At 45.4% G+C, this 17,903-nt stretch overlaps 1 protein-coding gene across 1 annotated transcript in view; it reads right to left on the reverse strand.

The window, feature by feature from the left end:
• Nucleotides 1-1,263: 1,263 nt before the first annotated feature.
• The window catches only part of TMEM131L (transmembrane 131 like), a 157,684-nt gene continuing 141,044 nt past the window's right edge, over nt 1,264-17,903 (reverse strand). The window contains exons 27-35 of the mRNA XM_080797493.1: nt 13,626-13,750; nt 11,779-11,945; nt 10,551-10,733; nt 7,854-7,932; nt 6,615-6,697; nt 5,844-5,964; nt 4,712-4,803; nt 2,251-2,390; nt 1,264-1,587 (exon numbers count right to left, since the gene is read on the reverse strand). Coding sequence (XP_080653619.1) covers nt 1,312-1,587; nt 2,251-2,390; nt 4,712-4,803; nt 5,844-5,964; nt 6,615-6,697; nt 7,854-7,932; nt 10,551-10,733; nt 11,779-11,945; nt 13,626-13,750 — 1,266 coding nt within the window. The 3' untranslated portion in view covers nt 1,264-1,311. The remainder of the gene's footprint in view (nt 1,588-2,250; nt 2,391-4,711; nt 4,804-5,843; nt 5,965-6,614; nt 6,698-7,853; nt 7,933-10,550; nt 10,734-11,778; nt 11,946-13,625; nt 13,751-17,903) is intronic.

The raw sequence follows: 17,903 nt of genomic DNA on the forward strand, positions 1-17,903 counted from the left end.
ATGGACAATTAGGTTGTTCTTACCTTTCAGCTATTGTAAACAATGTGGCTATGGACACGGGTATGCAAACATTTCTCTAAGTCCTTGCTTTCTATTCTTTTGGGTATATACCTAGAATCCAAATTATTTTAACATTATTCACCATTGGGGGTGGGAGGTCTGCTTTACCCAAATCAGGATTTGAACTTGGCCACCTGAGTCGTCTCTGGCAGCTGTGCATGCCGGGAAGCAGTCTCACGGAAGGGCAGTCCCAGGTCTGCAGTACGAGCGCCCTCCTTGTCCCAGCCCTCCCCCACCACGCCCCCCACCCTGCCCCCCAGCCCCGGCAGCCCTGGCCAAGAGAAATCCAAAGCCAGCATACCCAGCACTCTACTCGAAACACTCTCCTACTGAGTTTCCAATAAAGACGAGACAAAATGAAAGATCAGACGTTTTTATTAAAAGTTAAAAATGTTTCCAAAGTTTACACATGCACATAGACTCTTCCACCATCTTACGGATTTCTAAAATCACTGACAAGCAGATACACACTGGTCTGGCAAACCTGCTTTGGTTACCTAACTCTCCTAAGTTTTTGCATTTGGAGAAAGCCTGCTCACTCAGGGGGAAAGCAAACACTTACCAGAACGTGCCCGCTGCTGCTGTTGCCCCCACACCGGCAGGACGGAGGGGAGGGAACATTCTCGCTCAGCTGAACAGGCAGGGCAGTGCTTGGTTCTCTGCTTCGCCCAGCTGCCATGACCACTGGGCCTGGAAAGAGCCACCGTCCACCCAGAGCAGGGTCTGTCCAGGCAGTGGAGCAAGCTGTTCAGCGGGCGTCCCGACCCGGCTGCGTGTTGCAGTCCGTGGAGAACGTGAAGCCAAATCTGGATGGCTCGAGCCCTGGGTCAGTTCCATCAGAATCTCTGGGAATGTCACCAGATAAAGGTTATTTTGGAAGTTCCCCGGGAGTGGGGGTGGGGGGTGGGGGGAGGATTCTGATGCCCAAGGAGGGAGAACCATAGCAGCCCCTCCGTTCTCAACTCTTACCTTCTTAGAAGTCCCCCTTTTCCCAATTTAAAACATTTGGTATATCTGACACCCTTCTTGAGTTATGAAGAAATTATGACATATGGATGCTGAAGTTCCTACCAGTGATTTGTAATGGGTCAAAAAAAAAAAATAGAGGACCCAGATTTCATTAAAAAAATTTATTTTCATATAAAAGTGCCAAAATATCCACCAATGTCATAATCTATCTCAACAACCAGTTTACGCTAATAATCAAAACACAAGCCTCTTTATTCACATTGTTTAAAAATCAAATTCTTTTCACACATTCCCACAGTAGCTTGAGTCTCTAGACAATGGGAAGCTTGCATTCCTGTTTGCCGTGGTAGTCCATATGTCCAGGTTCATATAGGCACGAAACGGATTAAACCCTGGGTAGTATTCCTTGCACATGACAGCTTGGTTTTCCATGTGAGTCGAATGTTCCGTGGTGGGACTGATGGGGCAGCAACTTTCATATACGTCACTTTGTGGGGCCCAGATGGAACCAAAAAGTCCAGACATTGGAGACAAGCTTCGGGTGCTTGTGAGGTAGGGCTGAGGTGTACATGAGGAGGGGGAAAAAGAGAAATTTTTTAAGAAAGGCAACATCAAAGTTGGATACCACAGTGCTACCCATCCAAGTCACTGGGAAGTCATTAAACTATTCTCAACCCTCTGGGTTGCCTCAAAGCCATTTTTCTCAGAGTATTGTGAAATCTTCGTCTTCCTGGATAAACTTATTTTCAACCCAAGAAAGAACCCTTAGGTCAAATGCCCTTGATCCGTAAAACATGTCTTGAGTGGATGCCAGAGTGAGGAGGCAAGGGGCTCCTGGGTGCTGACAGGCAGGAAGCCCTCAGGACTCATGGGCCAGTGAGCGACCCTCTCTGAGCACAGAGGAAAATGTCAACACGACCACAGATACACAGCTGGGTCACAGGCTTCCCAGCCCGAATTCAATGTTATCGACCCATCACTGCTCCTCCGTGTCCTCTGGGTGGCCTTTCTCATTCACAGCGGCTAGACAACCCATGTCCGCGAGCCCCACCTGTCTGACTACACCTAAGGCTCTTTCAGAGGGTAGCTAGCCTGGCTTCTGAGATCTAAAGGACACAAGCCAGGCTTTGGCCAATCTGAACCTGACCCTGAAGTGAAGTGAGACCAGGATTAAAGAAGGACCAGAAAGAACTCGGAGCTGCCCCGGGTCACGGCACTGACCGGAGAATTGAGGAGACCCGCGTGTCCCCAGGCAGTCGGCATGTTGGGCGGGGGGCTCCAGGTAGATGGAGAGCTGTGATCCATAAAGTCTGTCTGAATTTCGGCAGGACAAGGGAAGCCATTGGGGTAATTCATGTTTTCTACAAAAAGTGGAAGATAACACAGGTAAACATTTTAACGGTGAGATCTGAATTCTCACTCTCAGACCAAAAGTTTTCAAGGCCTTCCCATACTTCTGAGGTAAAGACTGGTGTAGTTTACACTGTTATTCTTAAGGTTAAAACTATTTAGCAGATAAGATAGGCTACCTGGGAAGCCTTCAGGAAGGAAGGTCCTTCCTCTGGGCTTGATGTTCTGTATTTGACGATTTTGACGGGAGGCTTTCTAATAAAGACTCCTGCACACTGGACCCGTGTCAGGATTCTTACCAGCTCTTAACACTTGCTTTTATTACCTGTTGGGCCGTCCTCAGCTTCCTGCAACGTACACTGTACGGAGACACCAGAGCAATATGAAACCAGCACTTCTTAGCTAAGTAGGAAGGTACAGCTGTCCCTGCTTTAGCCACGGGAGATATGTTCCAGGACCCCCAGAGGATGCCTGAAGCCGAGGACCCTCCCGAACCCTATGTATGTTATGTTTTCTTCCTATACGTAAATACCTGGGGTAAAGTGCAATTTGTAAAGTAGGCACAGGAAGAGATTAACTAATAAAATATAAAATAACAACACACTGTAACAGAAGTTATGAGAATGTGCCTTCCTTTTCTTTCCCTCTCAGAGTATCCTGTACCACACCCACCCTTCTTGGGATGCTGAGAGATAGTAAACTGCCTACATGAGGAGGTGAGGGGAGGTGAAGGAAAGACCTTGTGATAGAGCATCAGGCTACTAGAGAGCTTCCGACAACACATGAGCAGGAGGCTCATCTGTTGTGGAAGGCAGCTGACTGCGGTAACCAAAACCAAAGAAAGCACAACCTGGGGTTAACGGGGCGCTGCTGTGATACACAGGAGCCTCCCAAGCCCGGGAAGGAAGTCACCACAGCATACCCCTGTGGTTAGCATGGAGCAAGGCAGGTATCAAACTCTAGTGAGGGCCATCTCCTCAGGCCACTTAGAGCTTCCCTGAACAGGTAACCCCACTATGAGAAACCGTGATCACTCTGTAATATATAAGAAGAACATTCTGCAGCTTATCAGGGAAATCTCATAGCTATTATTGTTTATCATTACTGATGCTTGAGCCCAAGTACCAGCCATTTCCCCCAGTTTCCCCTCCTGGCTCTCCACTCCATCCTTCTGCAGCACTACTCAGGGTCAGAAGAGTTGGACCCCGCTGAGGATCAAGCATGTGCTTGTTTCCACTTCACACAGGACTTGTATGCCTGGAAAGTATAGCAAACATCTAAAGCCTCAGCCTCCCGAAGGATAATTTACAATCTTAGGTCCATGGAAATCCAAGGGACCCAGGTCTACCAAATCTGAAGGACTGAATAGATCGGGGTTGCTTGCGGAAGCTCCAAGACAGCCAGGTTGAGAGGGCTTTTTGAGGCCATCTGAAATTACACATGGCAGGCCTGCACAACTGAACCCGCATGAAGCTATTCGGCAGCTTCCTGTAAGGTCATTCTCAAAGGTTCTCACTGTTAAAGGCGCATTCTTATTTTTTAAAAAAATTCAATGTAATTAACATACATTGTATAATTAGTTTCAGGGGTAGAATTTAGTGATTCACCAGCTGCACATAACACCCAGTGCTCATCACATCACCTGCCCTCCTTAATGCCCATCACCCATTCACCCCATCCCCCCCGCGACGTCCCCTCCAGCAGCCCTCAGTTGGTTTCCTAGAGTTAAGAGTCTTCATGGCTTGTCTCCCTCTCTGATTTCGTCTTATTTTTCCTTCTCTTCCCCTATGCTCATCTGTTTTGTTTTTAAAGGCACATTCCTAGCAGACATGTAACAACCAAAAACCAAGCTTATGAATATGGAGAATGGACTGGGTTCTCAGAGGCAGGGGTCAGGGGTGGAGGAGAGTGGGATGTATGCAAAATGGGCAAAGGTGCTCGAGCGGTACAAACTCCCCGTGATAAGATGAGTCAGGACTGGAGATATAATGTAAGGTCGTGGTGAGCAGAGTTATTAACGATATCCTCTCATGTATTTGTAAGATGCTCTAAGAGAGATCTTAAAAGTTTTCCTCACAAGAGAGAACATTTGCGACCATGTTCGAGGATGAGTGATGACTAGACTAGACTGCAGCCGTCACTTCCCAGTACGTACCAAAGGTCAATCATTGTGTTGTACACCTAAAACTAATACAATGTTCTGTGTCAATTACATCTAAGTCATTTTAAGAAAGTACGTTCTTCTACAGTTAATGCCTCAGGTCCATACGATTCCTGCTTTGACTTTTCTGAGAGTAAAATAATGGCATCAGATCATTCAAGTAGCTTTTACCTTCCGGAAAGGCATTATAGTCATTCAGTTCCAACGGACAGTACACGCTGGGGAACTGGCCTTCGCAGGCTGCGCTCCAGTCAATAAAACTGCTACAAAACACAAGAGGTCTCATTTCAGAAACAGGACATCAAAAGACCGTGTAAAGAAAGAGGAAAACGATTTTGTGGCCCAGTACCCTAACAACTGCTCATTCCTCAGTTTTGGAAGAGAAAAGATGTACATTCTTGAGTCATGGGATCAAAGACTTCCTGACCGACAAAACGCTCCCTACCAACGACTTGGCCTGGTAGGATGGACGGCTCAGGTGAGGAGCTTGCTTCCTTGGTCACCCGGGTGGGCTAACTCTAACCCGAGGCAGATCCAAGGCCGTGGCTTTTGGAGCACTCTGGGAGAGGACTGCACTACCCCGAGGCTCTTGGCCAACACCTGCAGGTACTACTCTAAAGTGCCCCACCCCCCAGCAGGGTCAGTGTTTGTCTGGGGGTTGGGGGGGTAGGACCACAACCATCAAGACTGATTCGCAACAGATACTTTGATCACAGTTACAAACCTGAGTCTCATGACAGATAGAAAAGAGTAAATACCACTGTAATAAAGGAACCAAAAAAGAAAACTTCAGATTCTGTGATGAGACAGAGATGCCAACATTTTCTCACGTTCTCACCGCTGAACGTCTTTGACATCCAACAGCGAATTAAAGAAACAGCTCAAGTGGAACGGCCTCTCAATACGCAAACTATCTGATCTTTCTTAATGTTTTAAATGTGTTCATGATGGATGCCATGGAAAAGTGGAAAGCACTGCTCCATCAGGTGGTAGGAATTGTGAGTGACTGTGTTTTCAAACCAGCCTCTATTAACAGACCATCTTTTCAGCCTGAGGAAAGTAATGCCGTGGTCAACAGCTCTGTTATTCTTCTTTCCTTTCATGTTTCTCTCCCTCCTGCTTTGTTGTTTTCTAAGACATCACAGTGCAACTCCAAGAGGCAGATGGAGACACCCAGCTGAGGTGCACTAGGGAAGGAAGCCTGGCCCCCAGTTTTGTAAGGCCCACATAACAGACTGAACTCCAATCCCTTCGGCAAGTCCTTGGGCTAAACGAGGCAATGGCCGGAGAAGGGAGTCCGTACCTATTATGCACGGGGGCCGGGCCCTGCATCACGCCAGGCACGCTGTTCTCCACAGCACAGCTGAAGCTGCTTGTCATGCACACGGGCTGCGTGGGCCACAGGTCTCCAGCTGGGTAAAGACCTGAGGAAGAGAACAAGTCCTCTCAATCTACCCTCTTCCCTCCTCAGCCCACATCCCATCCTTCCTACAACATTCCTTCTCTACTTCTAGAAAACACTTCCTGCAAGTCACCCACACATGCTGACCATTTCTGCCTTCCCTGATCCCTTTTGGGGTATACTTTCAGAATATACAGCAGGAAGAGGGGGTCTAAGGAGAATGCCACTGTTCCACTGACAATTCAACCATAGCAAGTCCAAAATGTATCCAAAGAACGGCACAGAAGCCCATGCTTTCAAAGTCGGCTCCAAGATGGATGGCAGTTTTCACATCTAGCAGAATTTATACATGCAAAAACAAGTGTATTAGAGCTCAATGAAGCCATCGGGAGTAAGCACCAAGCTTAACTTGCCACAATCCCTGACCTTAGCCATGCGGGAAGCAGGCACTAGAAGAGACAGGAGATGCAAGAGCCTTGCCTACAAGGCAGGGGCAGTGCAGTCAGAGGCCCCTGATGACACGGGTCCTGAGGGCCGGTGCACGGAAGGCCTTTAACATGGCTTGGACCAGAGGGCCCGGCCCCTGCCCCCAACCTGCTCGTATCCACAAGCTCCCTGTTCTGCCATGTGGAGGAACCCCTGGCTGGTGTCTGGAGTGAGAGTCTGCCCTACCTTTATCTTCTTCAACACCTGTAGGCCCAACAGGAAGGTTGGGACAGGGAGGTTCTGCGTACTGTGGCAGATCATTCATGTTTCTGTGGAGAAAGCCAGAAAATGAGGATCTACGATTTCTTCTGTAAAAGGATGTACCAACTCTATTCAACCATGTCTTGAGTTTTACAGGCATTCTTCCCTCAAGAAACATAAATGCTAGAGACACAAAGGTACATGGCCAGAAAAGGGTTAAGGTTACCAAACTTCCAAGACCCAGCAAAGCCTGTTCTTAATAAACAACAAAATCAGCGTAACTGAGGCCCACTGCAGGCTCCCGTCTGGCCAGCACCGGCCAGCAGCTGGCATCAATCCCTAGTTAGTGTAGGTTCCCTGCTCTCAGTCAGTCCACAGACAGCTTGCCTCGCCCCCTCTGCTGAACCTCCTTTTTCACACGTGCATCTATTTAATGGTAACAACAGCCCCCTGTCCTCTCACCACGTGACTGGAGCCCAGGGAAATGTGATCATGTTCTCCCTCGAAAACCCTCTGCTTACTGTGTCCCTTCCTCTTGTCCTGCTCAGTAAGAGCCACTTGTCTATTTTGTCTGATGGGGTAGCAACCATCACACAGTGGAGTCCTAACCACGTGAGTACCTGCTTGGTTCTTGTAAAACTCCCTGCACCTTCAGGACTCCATTTTATTTCAAGTCCCAGAGGAGGGGATGATGCCCATCCCTACAATAACTGCTGTTTCTCTTTCTGCTTTCAGGAATGAGATGGGTTCTTTTTTTTTTTTTTCTTTTTAAGATTTTATTTATTTGTATGAGAGAGAGCACAGGCACACAAGCTAGGGGAGGGGCAGAGGAAGAAGGACAAGCAGACTCCCCGCTGAGCCTGAGCTTGGAGCCCATTGGAGCCCCAATGTGGAACTCAATCCCAGGACCTTGAGATCATGACCTGAGCCGAAGGCAGATGCTTTACCAACTGTGCCACTCAGGCCCCCCAGAAAGGGGATGTGTTCTAATGTGGCTATATCACTGGCAGCAATGGGGCCCCCAGAGACATCTCCACAAAGAACGTATGTACCCAGAAGGATCCCACTTGCTAAATTATTAGCAAAATTGGAGGTTACTTTCTCTCATTCTTAAAAATCTTTCCTATTTCCACTGCAGAACCAACTACAAAGCAGCAGCACAATGAGAGAAAAAACAGTAAGTATATAAAACACACTGTCAAAGCAAGGGAGTAAGAAACTTACGTGGGATTGCAGATGTTATGAGAAAGATTCAAGGAGATGGAAGTTTCTGAAGAAAAGTCGTTTTGTGGAACACTGTCTCCTGTGTAAAAGCAAAAACAATTATCACAAGGTTTTACAAGTGTAATTCAACTGTACTATGTGTTGAAAGTGCACACTGTTAATATCACAAACCCCAAATGAGTGACTTATTTCTCACTTCTGACTGATTTTCATATTCAGTAATTTCATTTTTAAAAAAAAATCTCTATTATATTTCTCTTTTCATTGAAAACTTACTAAAAACTCAACATTTAAATCTATGAATTTCGGATCCACAGTGTTTTAATTGTGGAAAAAAGCTGAAACCATTAGTATTATGTAAGTTTCTCATAGGGATTTTTCTGATAAAAGAAATCTTGCTATATAAATTGACTCCTGCAGTTTGTAAGTGACACTGTAGGAAGTCTATGGAAGTAAACATAAGTTTAGAGAAGAAACATGGAAGTCATCTGCAATCATGCTGCCGTTCAGCATGAGGTATATTTTCTTACAAACTCTTTTATGTGTACACATGTGTGGAAAGCTGGGGTTCATGCTTCATACGTACTTTGTCTTTACGGTCTCTTACACCATAAATTATACTGGGGACATTTTCCCGATAGTGCATAACCTTCAGACAACTTACAAACTACATGTTAAGCCATTGTACAGCAACACTATCAATAATTATTATTATCATCTTGCTCCCGTTGGCCTTCCTCAAGCTAAAGCAGCACTTCTATTCTTTGTCACTATGGACTGATTTTTAAAAACCTTGAGTTATGCTTTGTCTGGCATCCTTTGTCTTCAGTGGTGGATGGAGCTGTGCTTGGTGTAGGCTGTGAAAACCAAGCTCCCTCAGGCCACATGCATCCCCGCTCTCACAGCACGTGGGCCTGCCCGCCTTCATCGGAGCCTGTGCGTGTCTCCATGTGGGAGACAGCAGCATTCCTCAGAGGGGGCAGGACTGCTGTGTTTCTTGGGCACCAATATCTTATTTTTTGTGCCTAAAGCACAGTACCCAGTAATAAACAGTGCATATCAGTGATATTAAAATTTTATGGAGGATCATTAAGAAAACAATGTCTCAAAGTCTCCTGGGGGGTGGGGAAGCTGATAATGAAACACAGCCTGAAGATACACGTGGGTTCCTAGGTTTTTATGGCTATTGTGCCCCAACTCTCAGATAAGACCTTCTTTTATTGGTCTCACCACTGGGAGGAGACAGAGAAGAGAGACAGCCCAGAGGCTGCTGAAGGGAGCTGCTGGTGGCCTGAAGCAGCCTATCTGGGAAGAGAAGACAGGGTTTGAGCCACAGACCCTGGGTGGTGAGCAAACTGGAGTGTGGAACAAGCCGCCAAGCTCTCTGAGCCCAGGGCCACTGGCTCTCCCTCTCAAGGCTGTGTGGGAGCCATGCCAGTGTAACCGGCAAATGAAGGCCTCACACTTGTGAGCTTCACAATCTCATCACCGTTTCCTCACACAAAGACTAAGTTTACTATTTTGAAAACAACAGTGAAAAGGAATGACCTCCATCTTCATATGGTCATGGAGCTTAAAAAATACCGAATGAAAGAAGCAAGACACAGAATGATATACTGAAGTACGATTTCCTTTATGTAAGTAACAAACGTTCTATACTCTGTTGATGGACGTATGCAGGTAAACAAAATATAGACTAAAAGAATACATGCCAAGTTCATGAGACTGGACAGTGATTCTCTTGAGGAGGCCAAAGTGGGACAGACTATAAGGATTAAATAAAAAACCTAATGAATGGGTATTATAGAAGACCAATGAATCACAGACCTGTACCCATGAAACAAATAATACATTCTAGGTTAATTAATTGAATTTAAATTTTAAAAAATAAAAAAAGAGGGTAAATATAACAAAAGTAAGTTAATTCTCTGAATTTTCCCAAATCTTCAAATTTCTCAAAAATAAGAGAGGACATCAATGTTCATAGCAGCATTGTTCAAAGAGTTAAAATGTGGAAACACCCCAAGTGGTTATCAACAGATGAATGGATAATTTAAATGCTGCATGTACCTGCAATGGAGTATTACTGGGCCTTGAAAAAAAGGACGGATGAACCTTGAAGAAATTACACTAAGTGAAATGAGCCAGATACAAAAGGACAACCACTGTGTGATTCTACTTAGACAGCAGAGTGATCACTGGAGATAGGAAGATAGGAGATAGGAAGTAGTGGAGAGGTTTCAGGGGCTGGGGGAGTGGGGATGGCCCTTGTTTAAAGGTGCGGAGTCTGTCTGGGCTGATGAGAAGATCCAGGAATGGATGGTGGTGATGGTTACACATCAGGAGTGCTCTTAACGCCACTGAATGGTACACTTAAAAATGGTAAATTCTGTTACAACTATTTTACCGTAATAAAAATGTGCAAGTACTAAAACAAATGCGGACGTTCTTTGAACCAGTTCAAAGACAGACATGAAGATGATGATGATGATGGGATGCAGAGGGGAGAAAAAGGAAGGAGGAAAAAACAAGAGAGTTAATCAAATCCACAGCTAAGTCAATACTCCAATCAGCGGTCCTGCGTGTGCTCCATGCTTGGAAGGCAGATCCAGGCCTGGTACGGGGCTCAGGGGCAGGGGGGGAGGCAGGCCAGTGGGGAGGTCTGCTCGGAGGGCCCGGGCAGCCCCTAGGACTCACCAGCTTGCAGGAAGTGCGGAGGGCCCACCGCAGGCTTCTTGTCCCCATCAGAGCTGCTGCTGCTCCAGCTGCCCCAGCTGCCCCGGCTGGCCCGCACACTGCCTGAGGAGCTGCCACAGTCTGAGCTAGAGTCAGAGCAAGGCTTCTCCACACACTTCTTCCCAGGCTTCGGGTAGTAGCCCTCTGTAGGAAGGCAGACAGACATCACGTTCATTTAAACAATTTTCCACTAGCTGCCATGTCTCCTCAAAGGAGAGAGGTGACGTTATGACAAAGGCCACATTCAGCTTCGGGGTTGGCTCCCTCTGCTCATCCAGGGAGAAGAAAGAAGTTACCTGAGACCAATGAGGGGACCTGAAGGGACGGTGGGTGATGAGCTCTGTGTACTCTGCCTATGGGATGGACACTCCCACCTGTCCGGGGCTCAGGCCATCCATACCAATGATAACCATGATTTAACGATGGTTCTGGAAATAAACACTCCGGGGAGGCAAACAGCTGCTCAACCAGACTGGAAATTTATAGCTAATATCCCCCTCGCTTTTATGAAGATTTCCACGAAGAGCTTCCGAGTATTATTTACGTGTGGGTAGAAAGAACTTCCAGTAAGACCAAAAAGGCACAGGTGTGTCAAGGGAATGAATGAGAGGACAGAGAGAGAAACTCACTAATTCTGTCAGCTTGTGTGTCTGCCAGCCTGCTCGCACTGACATGGACATGTGTCTGGAGACACAGGTGCTAGCCGGGAGGATGACAACTTCCCTACCACTTCCCCCACATGTACGGTCAGCTTCAATGGCCCTTGGACCTAGCTCAGGGGGCCTTCTACCTCCCACTCCCAGAGACACTGCCCAGCCGTTCTTGGGCAGGCCAGCAGCCTGGTCTATAGGAACCACCTGGCTCAGGTGTGTGAGAAGAAGACAGTTCTCTCCTGGTCAACCCCTGAGAGTAAGCAAGCACTGTGCCTTCAGCACTCTGCATGGGGAGAGTGGAGAATGGCCAGGTTTTAGGGGAAGGGGGAGGTAGGAGGGGGTAACACTCGAGGCTGTCCAGATTCAAAACAATCTCAGGTTTCCAGTCTCATCCTGACAGCAGTCCATTCGGGCTTCCATAAGCTAAGGTGCCTGTAAAGTGATAATCTCCTCAACACCCACGGCTTTACACGGGATACTTCCTGGAGGAACCGAACTTCTGACAGAAGCATTCACTGCTCACTGTAGTTACATACCTGCCTCTCCCTGTGTAGCCGGTAAGCTGCTTCCAATGCCAGCATCTGGCTTACAGACTTCCCCAGGATTTTCCTGTATACACCAGTTTCTGACATTGATGTCACCGCTCAGCTCAGACCTTTCAAATTCACTACACACAAGTTTTAATTCACTCTGCTCAGAAGGCCTACAAGAATCACAAAAAGATCACATCCGAATGTTAGCATCCAACGATCCTTGATATTCAGACTTATCAGAGCTGAAAATATGAACCTAGGACAACTCAAGACCTCTTTTCTTAGGGTTTTGGGGGAGAAGACACTGAGTTAGAGAGGGATTAAAAAAAGACTAAGATTTTGCTGTTTTATTATTTTTTTTAAAGATTTTATTGGAGCAGCTGACTGTTCTCCAGCAGCGCATACAACACGACAATGCCGAATCACTGGCTCTCAGCTCCAGGCTGCAGCCACCTTGGGGACCTAGGGACAGCCCCGTGAGCAGCACCATATGTGCTTCCCATGTGGTGGTCCTTGCCTCCACGTGGGCTGCGCTGCGGAGTCCCCTTCCCACCACAAGCGCGACTACAGCAAGGTGGGGCCCCTTCCACAGGAAGATTTGGAGCCACTAGAGAACAGTTGGGCAGAAACACATGCAAATACCTAGCTGAGCCTACAAGAAAGAAATCCCCAGATGACAGAACTCAAAAGGAGCAAAAGCCAGAGCAGTGAGGATGGAGGGACTACTCAGGAGGAAAGAGGCTTTCAAGCCCAGGGGCTAGGTTTTAATTCCCTGCTGAAGGACAGTCACACACAGGAGTCAGGGAGCCAGAATTGTTTTCCTAAATTAAACTATGGTCCTTGAAGGAGTCCTGTCAGTGCAAGAGACACCAGGAAAGCTCCATCCGTGGACTCAGGGAGGAAAAGCCAGGAGAAAGCATCTCTACTGGAGTCTCTCGACTTGGGCACATGTTGAGTGTTTAGAAGTCTAACCCAAGAAATCAAAATTCAGAGACTATACCCCCAGGTGGATTTGAAGTCAAAATGTGTGCACTACTGGGGCACCTGAGCTGAGCATCTGCCTTCAGCTCAGGTCATGATCTCAGGGCCCTGGGATGGAGCCTGGCACAGGGGCAGGGCTCCCTGATCAGCGGCGAGTCTGCTTCTTCCTTCTTCTGTGACTCCCCCCACTTCCCGGGCGCCATTTGTGCTAATAAGTAAATAAAATCTAAAAAAAAAATGTTGGTACTGCTGACCTGTTAAAAAAAAAAAAATACAGGGGATTCCCGCATAAACACTACCCAGGGCTTTCATTTTACTGATAAGCAAACAAAAGCTCAGGGAGATTGAGTGACCTAAGGAAGCAAGGTTTCCAAAGGAGAATACCAATTCCGGCTTGTCCCTTACCAAGTGTGTAAGAACCTAGCTTCTGCGGGACTGAACCTCAGGTTCTGGGAATGGTGACTCTTCTCTTTGACTACATGGGCGAGGGTAACGCAGGAAAGGGGAGGCCTGCTGGCACCCAGGTGATCTCACCCTCACCTGCCGCAGGAACGCTCCGGCCCTTCACGGGCCGGGTGAAAGCCAGGGCACAGAGGAGGCCTTGTGCTCTTTCTTTAAAACCTCCTATAGCTTTAAGCGTTTTTTAAGGTTAAAAACACAAAAAATCTATTCACTTTCAGGTAGTTAATAATATAAAGGAAAATACAACCAGAATACATATTAATTTTAATAACAGACTTTTTCGTCAATAATCTAGTCTCAGTATCCAACATCACCAAAATAAGACCAAAAGATAACAGCTAGGTGTAAAATTATAGAATAAAAAAAAACAGAGGAACATTTTAAAGGGACTGTAAAAATGAACACACCTCAAGACCTGAGCAGCACCCCGTTTCTTGTTTTTTCTACATGTTCGAGTTTTATTCCAACTTAAATTTTGTAAATTTCCTTCTTTTTTCTCCTGAAGCTTCTTCTTCCCATAAGGATCTTCTTGCTACAGAAAAAAAAGAAACCTTAAATAAAGGTTTAAACTGACTAAATGTACATTTAAAAAACTTTTTTTTTTTTTTAAACTTTTGAAGACCAACTCTATACAAATTCAGAATGTTCCAACACTGGTGAAAATGGAGACATACATTTCTCAATCTCCAGTCTGTTTTCATTCCCCTGCGTTCTCTACCTCTCTCCTTCTCGGCAAAAAGAAGAAACAATTGTTGCCTACAGAATTCCAAAGGGGCTAAAAAGGAAAAACATCTGTTAGCAATTTAGGGTCAGCTTGCTGTTAACTTCGGCAGCAATAAATTCTCCGACTTCACCTGTTAATTTGGTATGTGCAATTCACATGAGTTACTACCGAAGAAAAGTCATGTAAAAACTCAATGGAGGGATAATTCGTCCATTGCTGTTTTTATTTGTTTACGGAAAAACTTTCGGAGACAGCCGATATCCACTGAATGCGTCAAATAGTTTAAGCTTTTGTAAATAAGAATATGTTTGATGTTTTTTAAATGTGGTTTTGCAAATCTTAATTTAGCATGAAATACATATCTATCTATCCATTCTATATGTGTGTGTGTACACAAATTTTAAAAAATTACATATGTGTGTATATATTCATGCATATTTATACACACACACACACACACACTTAATTGTTTTTTTAATTTGGGCCTTTTCCTTTTATGTTAGGCACAATCTGTTAACTGGCCCAAGGGGAGAAGTCCCCTGCCCGAGAGCATTCTGAAGCAGCTCCTGCCTTCGAGTCCTCTTATACTCTCGTTTCCTTCCACCCCTCTGCCCCTTTAAAGCTCAGGTACTGTTGTCACGTGGGAGGTGGTACAGAGCTCACAAATGGAGACCCCGAGAAATGCATCCTCGGGGACCTCCCAGAAGTAAATCCCCCAACTCAGTGAGTATATTCCTATGGACCCTTAGGATTCACATTTCATAAAGAATAAAGCCCAGCTCATTTTACCTTCTCTTTTGAGAAGGTTGGTCCAAGAAACAGAGCTGGAAAATGCAGGATGTTCTAACATACACTTGCCTGACACACATGACTTGGAAGAAGAAAAATAAGAGGTTTCAAATGCCTACATGTTACAGATCTGAGGTACCCAAAGCCTCAGTTATCTATTAAAGCAGGAGGCTTACTACAATAAATACTAGACAGAAAATGAAATTATAACTGCACATGTGGCAGACGAATGGAATTTTCGTTTTTTTCTTAATACTCCTTTAGTTTCTCCCCCAGTATGTATTAACTTTTTTCTGATTCTGAAGGTATTCTAAAAACAAGACAGGTTAAACACACAAAGCCCTATCTTGGAGGAACTTAATGCTAACTGCTGAAGTTTGAGGCTCAACAAACACATTAATAACATATGATCAGACATTCTCCAAAGTTAAACATTGGCTATCTACCATATTTATTCATGTACTCGTCCTTGTATATTTCCAGATTTGGGAGAGAAAAGGATTCCCCTCTCCTGCAGCCAAGAAAGACTGTTCATCACAGAAGTCCTTGAGCTTTTCTGTCCCTCGAGAGTCACATACAAAGAAAGGACCTGTTTCTAAGAGGGGTCAGAGAAAGAGTGAACTGGTCAGCGGCCACTATGACACTTGCCTGCCTCTCTCCAATCAGTCTGGTGAAAGATGCCATTCTGTGCAAACTAGAGGGACTACAGAAACGTGGAACAGGGCGGTCCGAGGCATGGCTGCTGTCTCTGAATATGAGCCAGAGTGATTACCCCAAGAGTGCTCAGCATGCTGGACTCGGGTGTGTGGCATGACCGAGAAGCAACATCCATGAGCAAACAAACTGGGGCACAGAAAAAGAGTGTGGACAAAAGGGGGAAGAGACAGAGGACATATGGAAGAATGAAAAACGAATGAATGGCCTTTGTGTTTGTGTGCACATGTGCGTGTGGCAGGGGAAAGCAAGGGAAGGAAGAACAGCAGTGAGGAAGAAGGGCCCCGGTTGGGCTTGAGGTGAACAGGCCAGCCCTGGATGTAGCAGATGGTGGCGGGGGGGTGGGAGGTGGCAGGGGAGGACACCAGAGACCCAAAGCAACAGACCTGTCAAGAAATAAAAGGAGACTCTGGCTCTTTGCTTTTTGGTGGAGAGGGAGTCACACAGAGGGGGAGGCGGGCCCAACCAGGGGACGAGCCCAGGGAAAGTTGCAAGTAAGATTGCCGCTCTGAGGTCAAACAGCCTGGACTGAAGCTCACCCCACGCTTTTTACTGGCTGTGCCATCTTGAGCAAGTCACTCAGCTTCTCTCTGCCTCCATTTCCTGCATCTTCTTCAACAGGCTGTTGTGAGAAGCAAACAACCTGACACAGAGCCAGCACTTTATAGAAGATGTCCTATTCTCACGTTATTGAATTACTTGAACTCGTGAAGTTCTCGGAAATTCCTGCTAGAAGGAACAGTTTCATTGATTACGCAGTGGGCAAATAAAAAGATTTCCCGAAACTTCAATAAAAGCAAACAAAGAAATCAAAGGAGAGAAATCACTGACTCCACAAAACATTCTTCGAGCTGCTGTAGAGAAGTAACAGCAAATAAAAAATAAGAGGGAAGGGCAGAATAAGGAAAAAAACCACACACTCCTTCTGATAGGCAGAGTCAATACTGTGCCATATGTTCTGATGGAAAGTAAGAAAAACGGGCAACAGAAAAGTGGGCAAAGCACATGACATGCAAATTTGCAAAAGAAATATAAAAGGCTAAAAACCATGAAGACTCCATCCAAAATATTTAATAATAAAGTATGCTTTTAGGAAAGGAAAATTATAGATCAGTTTGTAGCTCATCTTTCCGTGCTGGTTTTAAAAAACACAAGTGTGTTGGGGCACCTGGGTGGCTCAGTGGGTTAAGCCTCTGCCTTTGGCTCGGGTCATGATCCCAGAGTCCTGGGATCGAGCCCCACATCGGGCTCTCTGCTCAGCAGGGAGCCTGCTTCTCCCTTCCTATCTGCCTGCCTCTCTGCCTACTTGTGATTTCTCTCTCTGTCAAATAAAAAATTAAATAATTTAAAAAACAAAACAAAACAAAACAAAAAAAACACAAGTGTGTTTATACAGCCTGTTTGTGTCTGCAGACACTAGGAGAGGGCTGGGGAGGGAGAGGACTAGGGAGCCAGGGCTCTTAACAGAGTCTGCCCCTGGGCAGCATAAGTGGAACTGAGTGAGACATTCACTTCCGAATTATAAAAAAGAAAGAAGGTAAGGAAGAAGGATGCGAGGGAGGGAGAGATTTCAGGGGTAGGATTTTGGATGGATGACTGTTTTACTTGTTTTTTTAGAATTTTGCAAAAAAAGGAAAGGAAGGAAAGCACTCACTTTTCCCTGGTAAGAGATGCAAATTGCAATGAAAATGAAAACTTTCTTCCATCACACTGACCAAGACTTTGCAAGGAACAATGCACAGTGCTGGTGGGAAGCCAGTGTTGTCCCACGGCACTGATATGAATGAGAATTGGGACCACCTTTCCAGAAAGCAATCTGGGGCATGCAGGAAGACACTCTTTAATTCTACTTCTAGAAATCTCTAACAAGGATTCTTCAGGTATTCAGGGAAGACTTAAGAACAATGTAAATCATCACAGTGCTATTTATGAAAATAAAAAGCTGTAAATAACTTTAATGTCTGACTGCAAGAGAATGGTTTAGGATTAGAGCATAGTTAAATGATGGAATGTTATATAACCACTGGAAACAAAGTTCCCCTTGTTCTGAACATGAGAAAGTATAGAATTATAACATTATTAACAAAGCTACCTATACATAATGATGGTCCTGAGTTTTTTAAAAAGTTGCATGAAAAATACAGAAAAATGTACAAAGTATTTCATTCTGTATAGACTTTTCTCACCCCCTTTTCCATGCTTTTGTAATAATCATGAGTTCCTTTTCTAAGAGAAAGAAAAATCTGCTTTAAAAAAATAAAACAGCAGGGTTAGGGTTAAAATTTAGTTTGTAGCTCTCAAATCTGGGCTTCAACCTTCTTTGCCAATAAATCTAGAGGAATGTTTCCACATACTATAGACAGATTTATATAATTTTCTAAGCTGCAAAGTTAGGCCCTAAGAATGTACAAGAAAAACAAACATTGAGTACTGCCCTTGGGAATGTGTTTATTGAGAA

Source organism: Martes martes (genome assembly GCF_963455335.1).
Source record: "Martes martes genome assembly, chromosome: 2".
NCBI lineage: Eukaryota > Metazoa > Chordata > Mammalia > Carnivora > Mustelidae > Martes > Martes martes.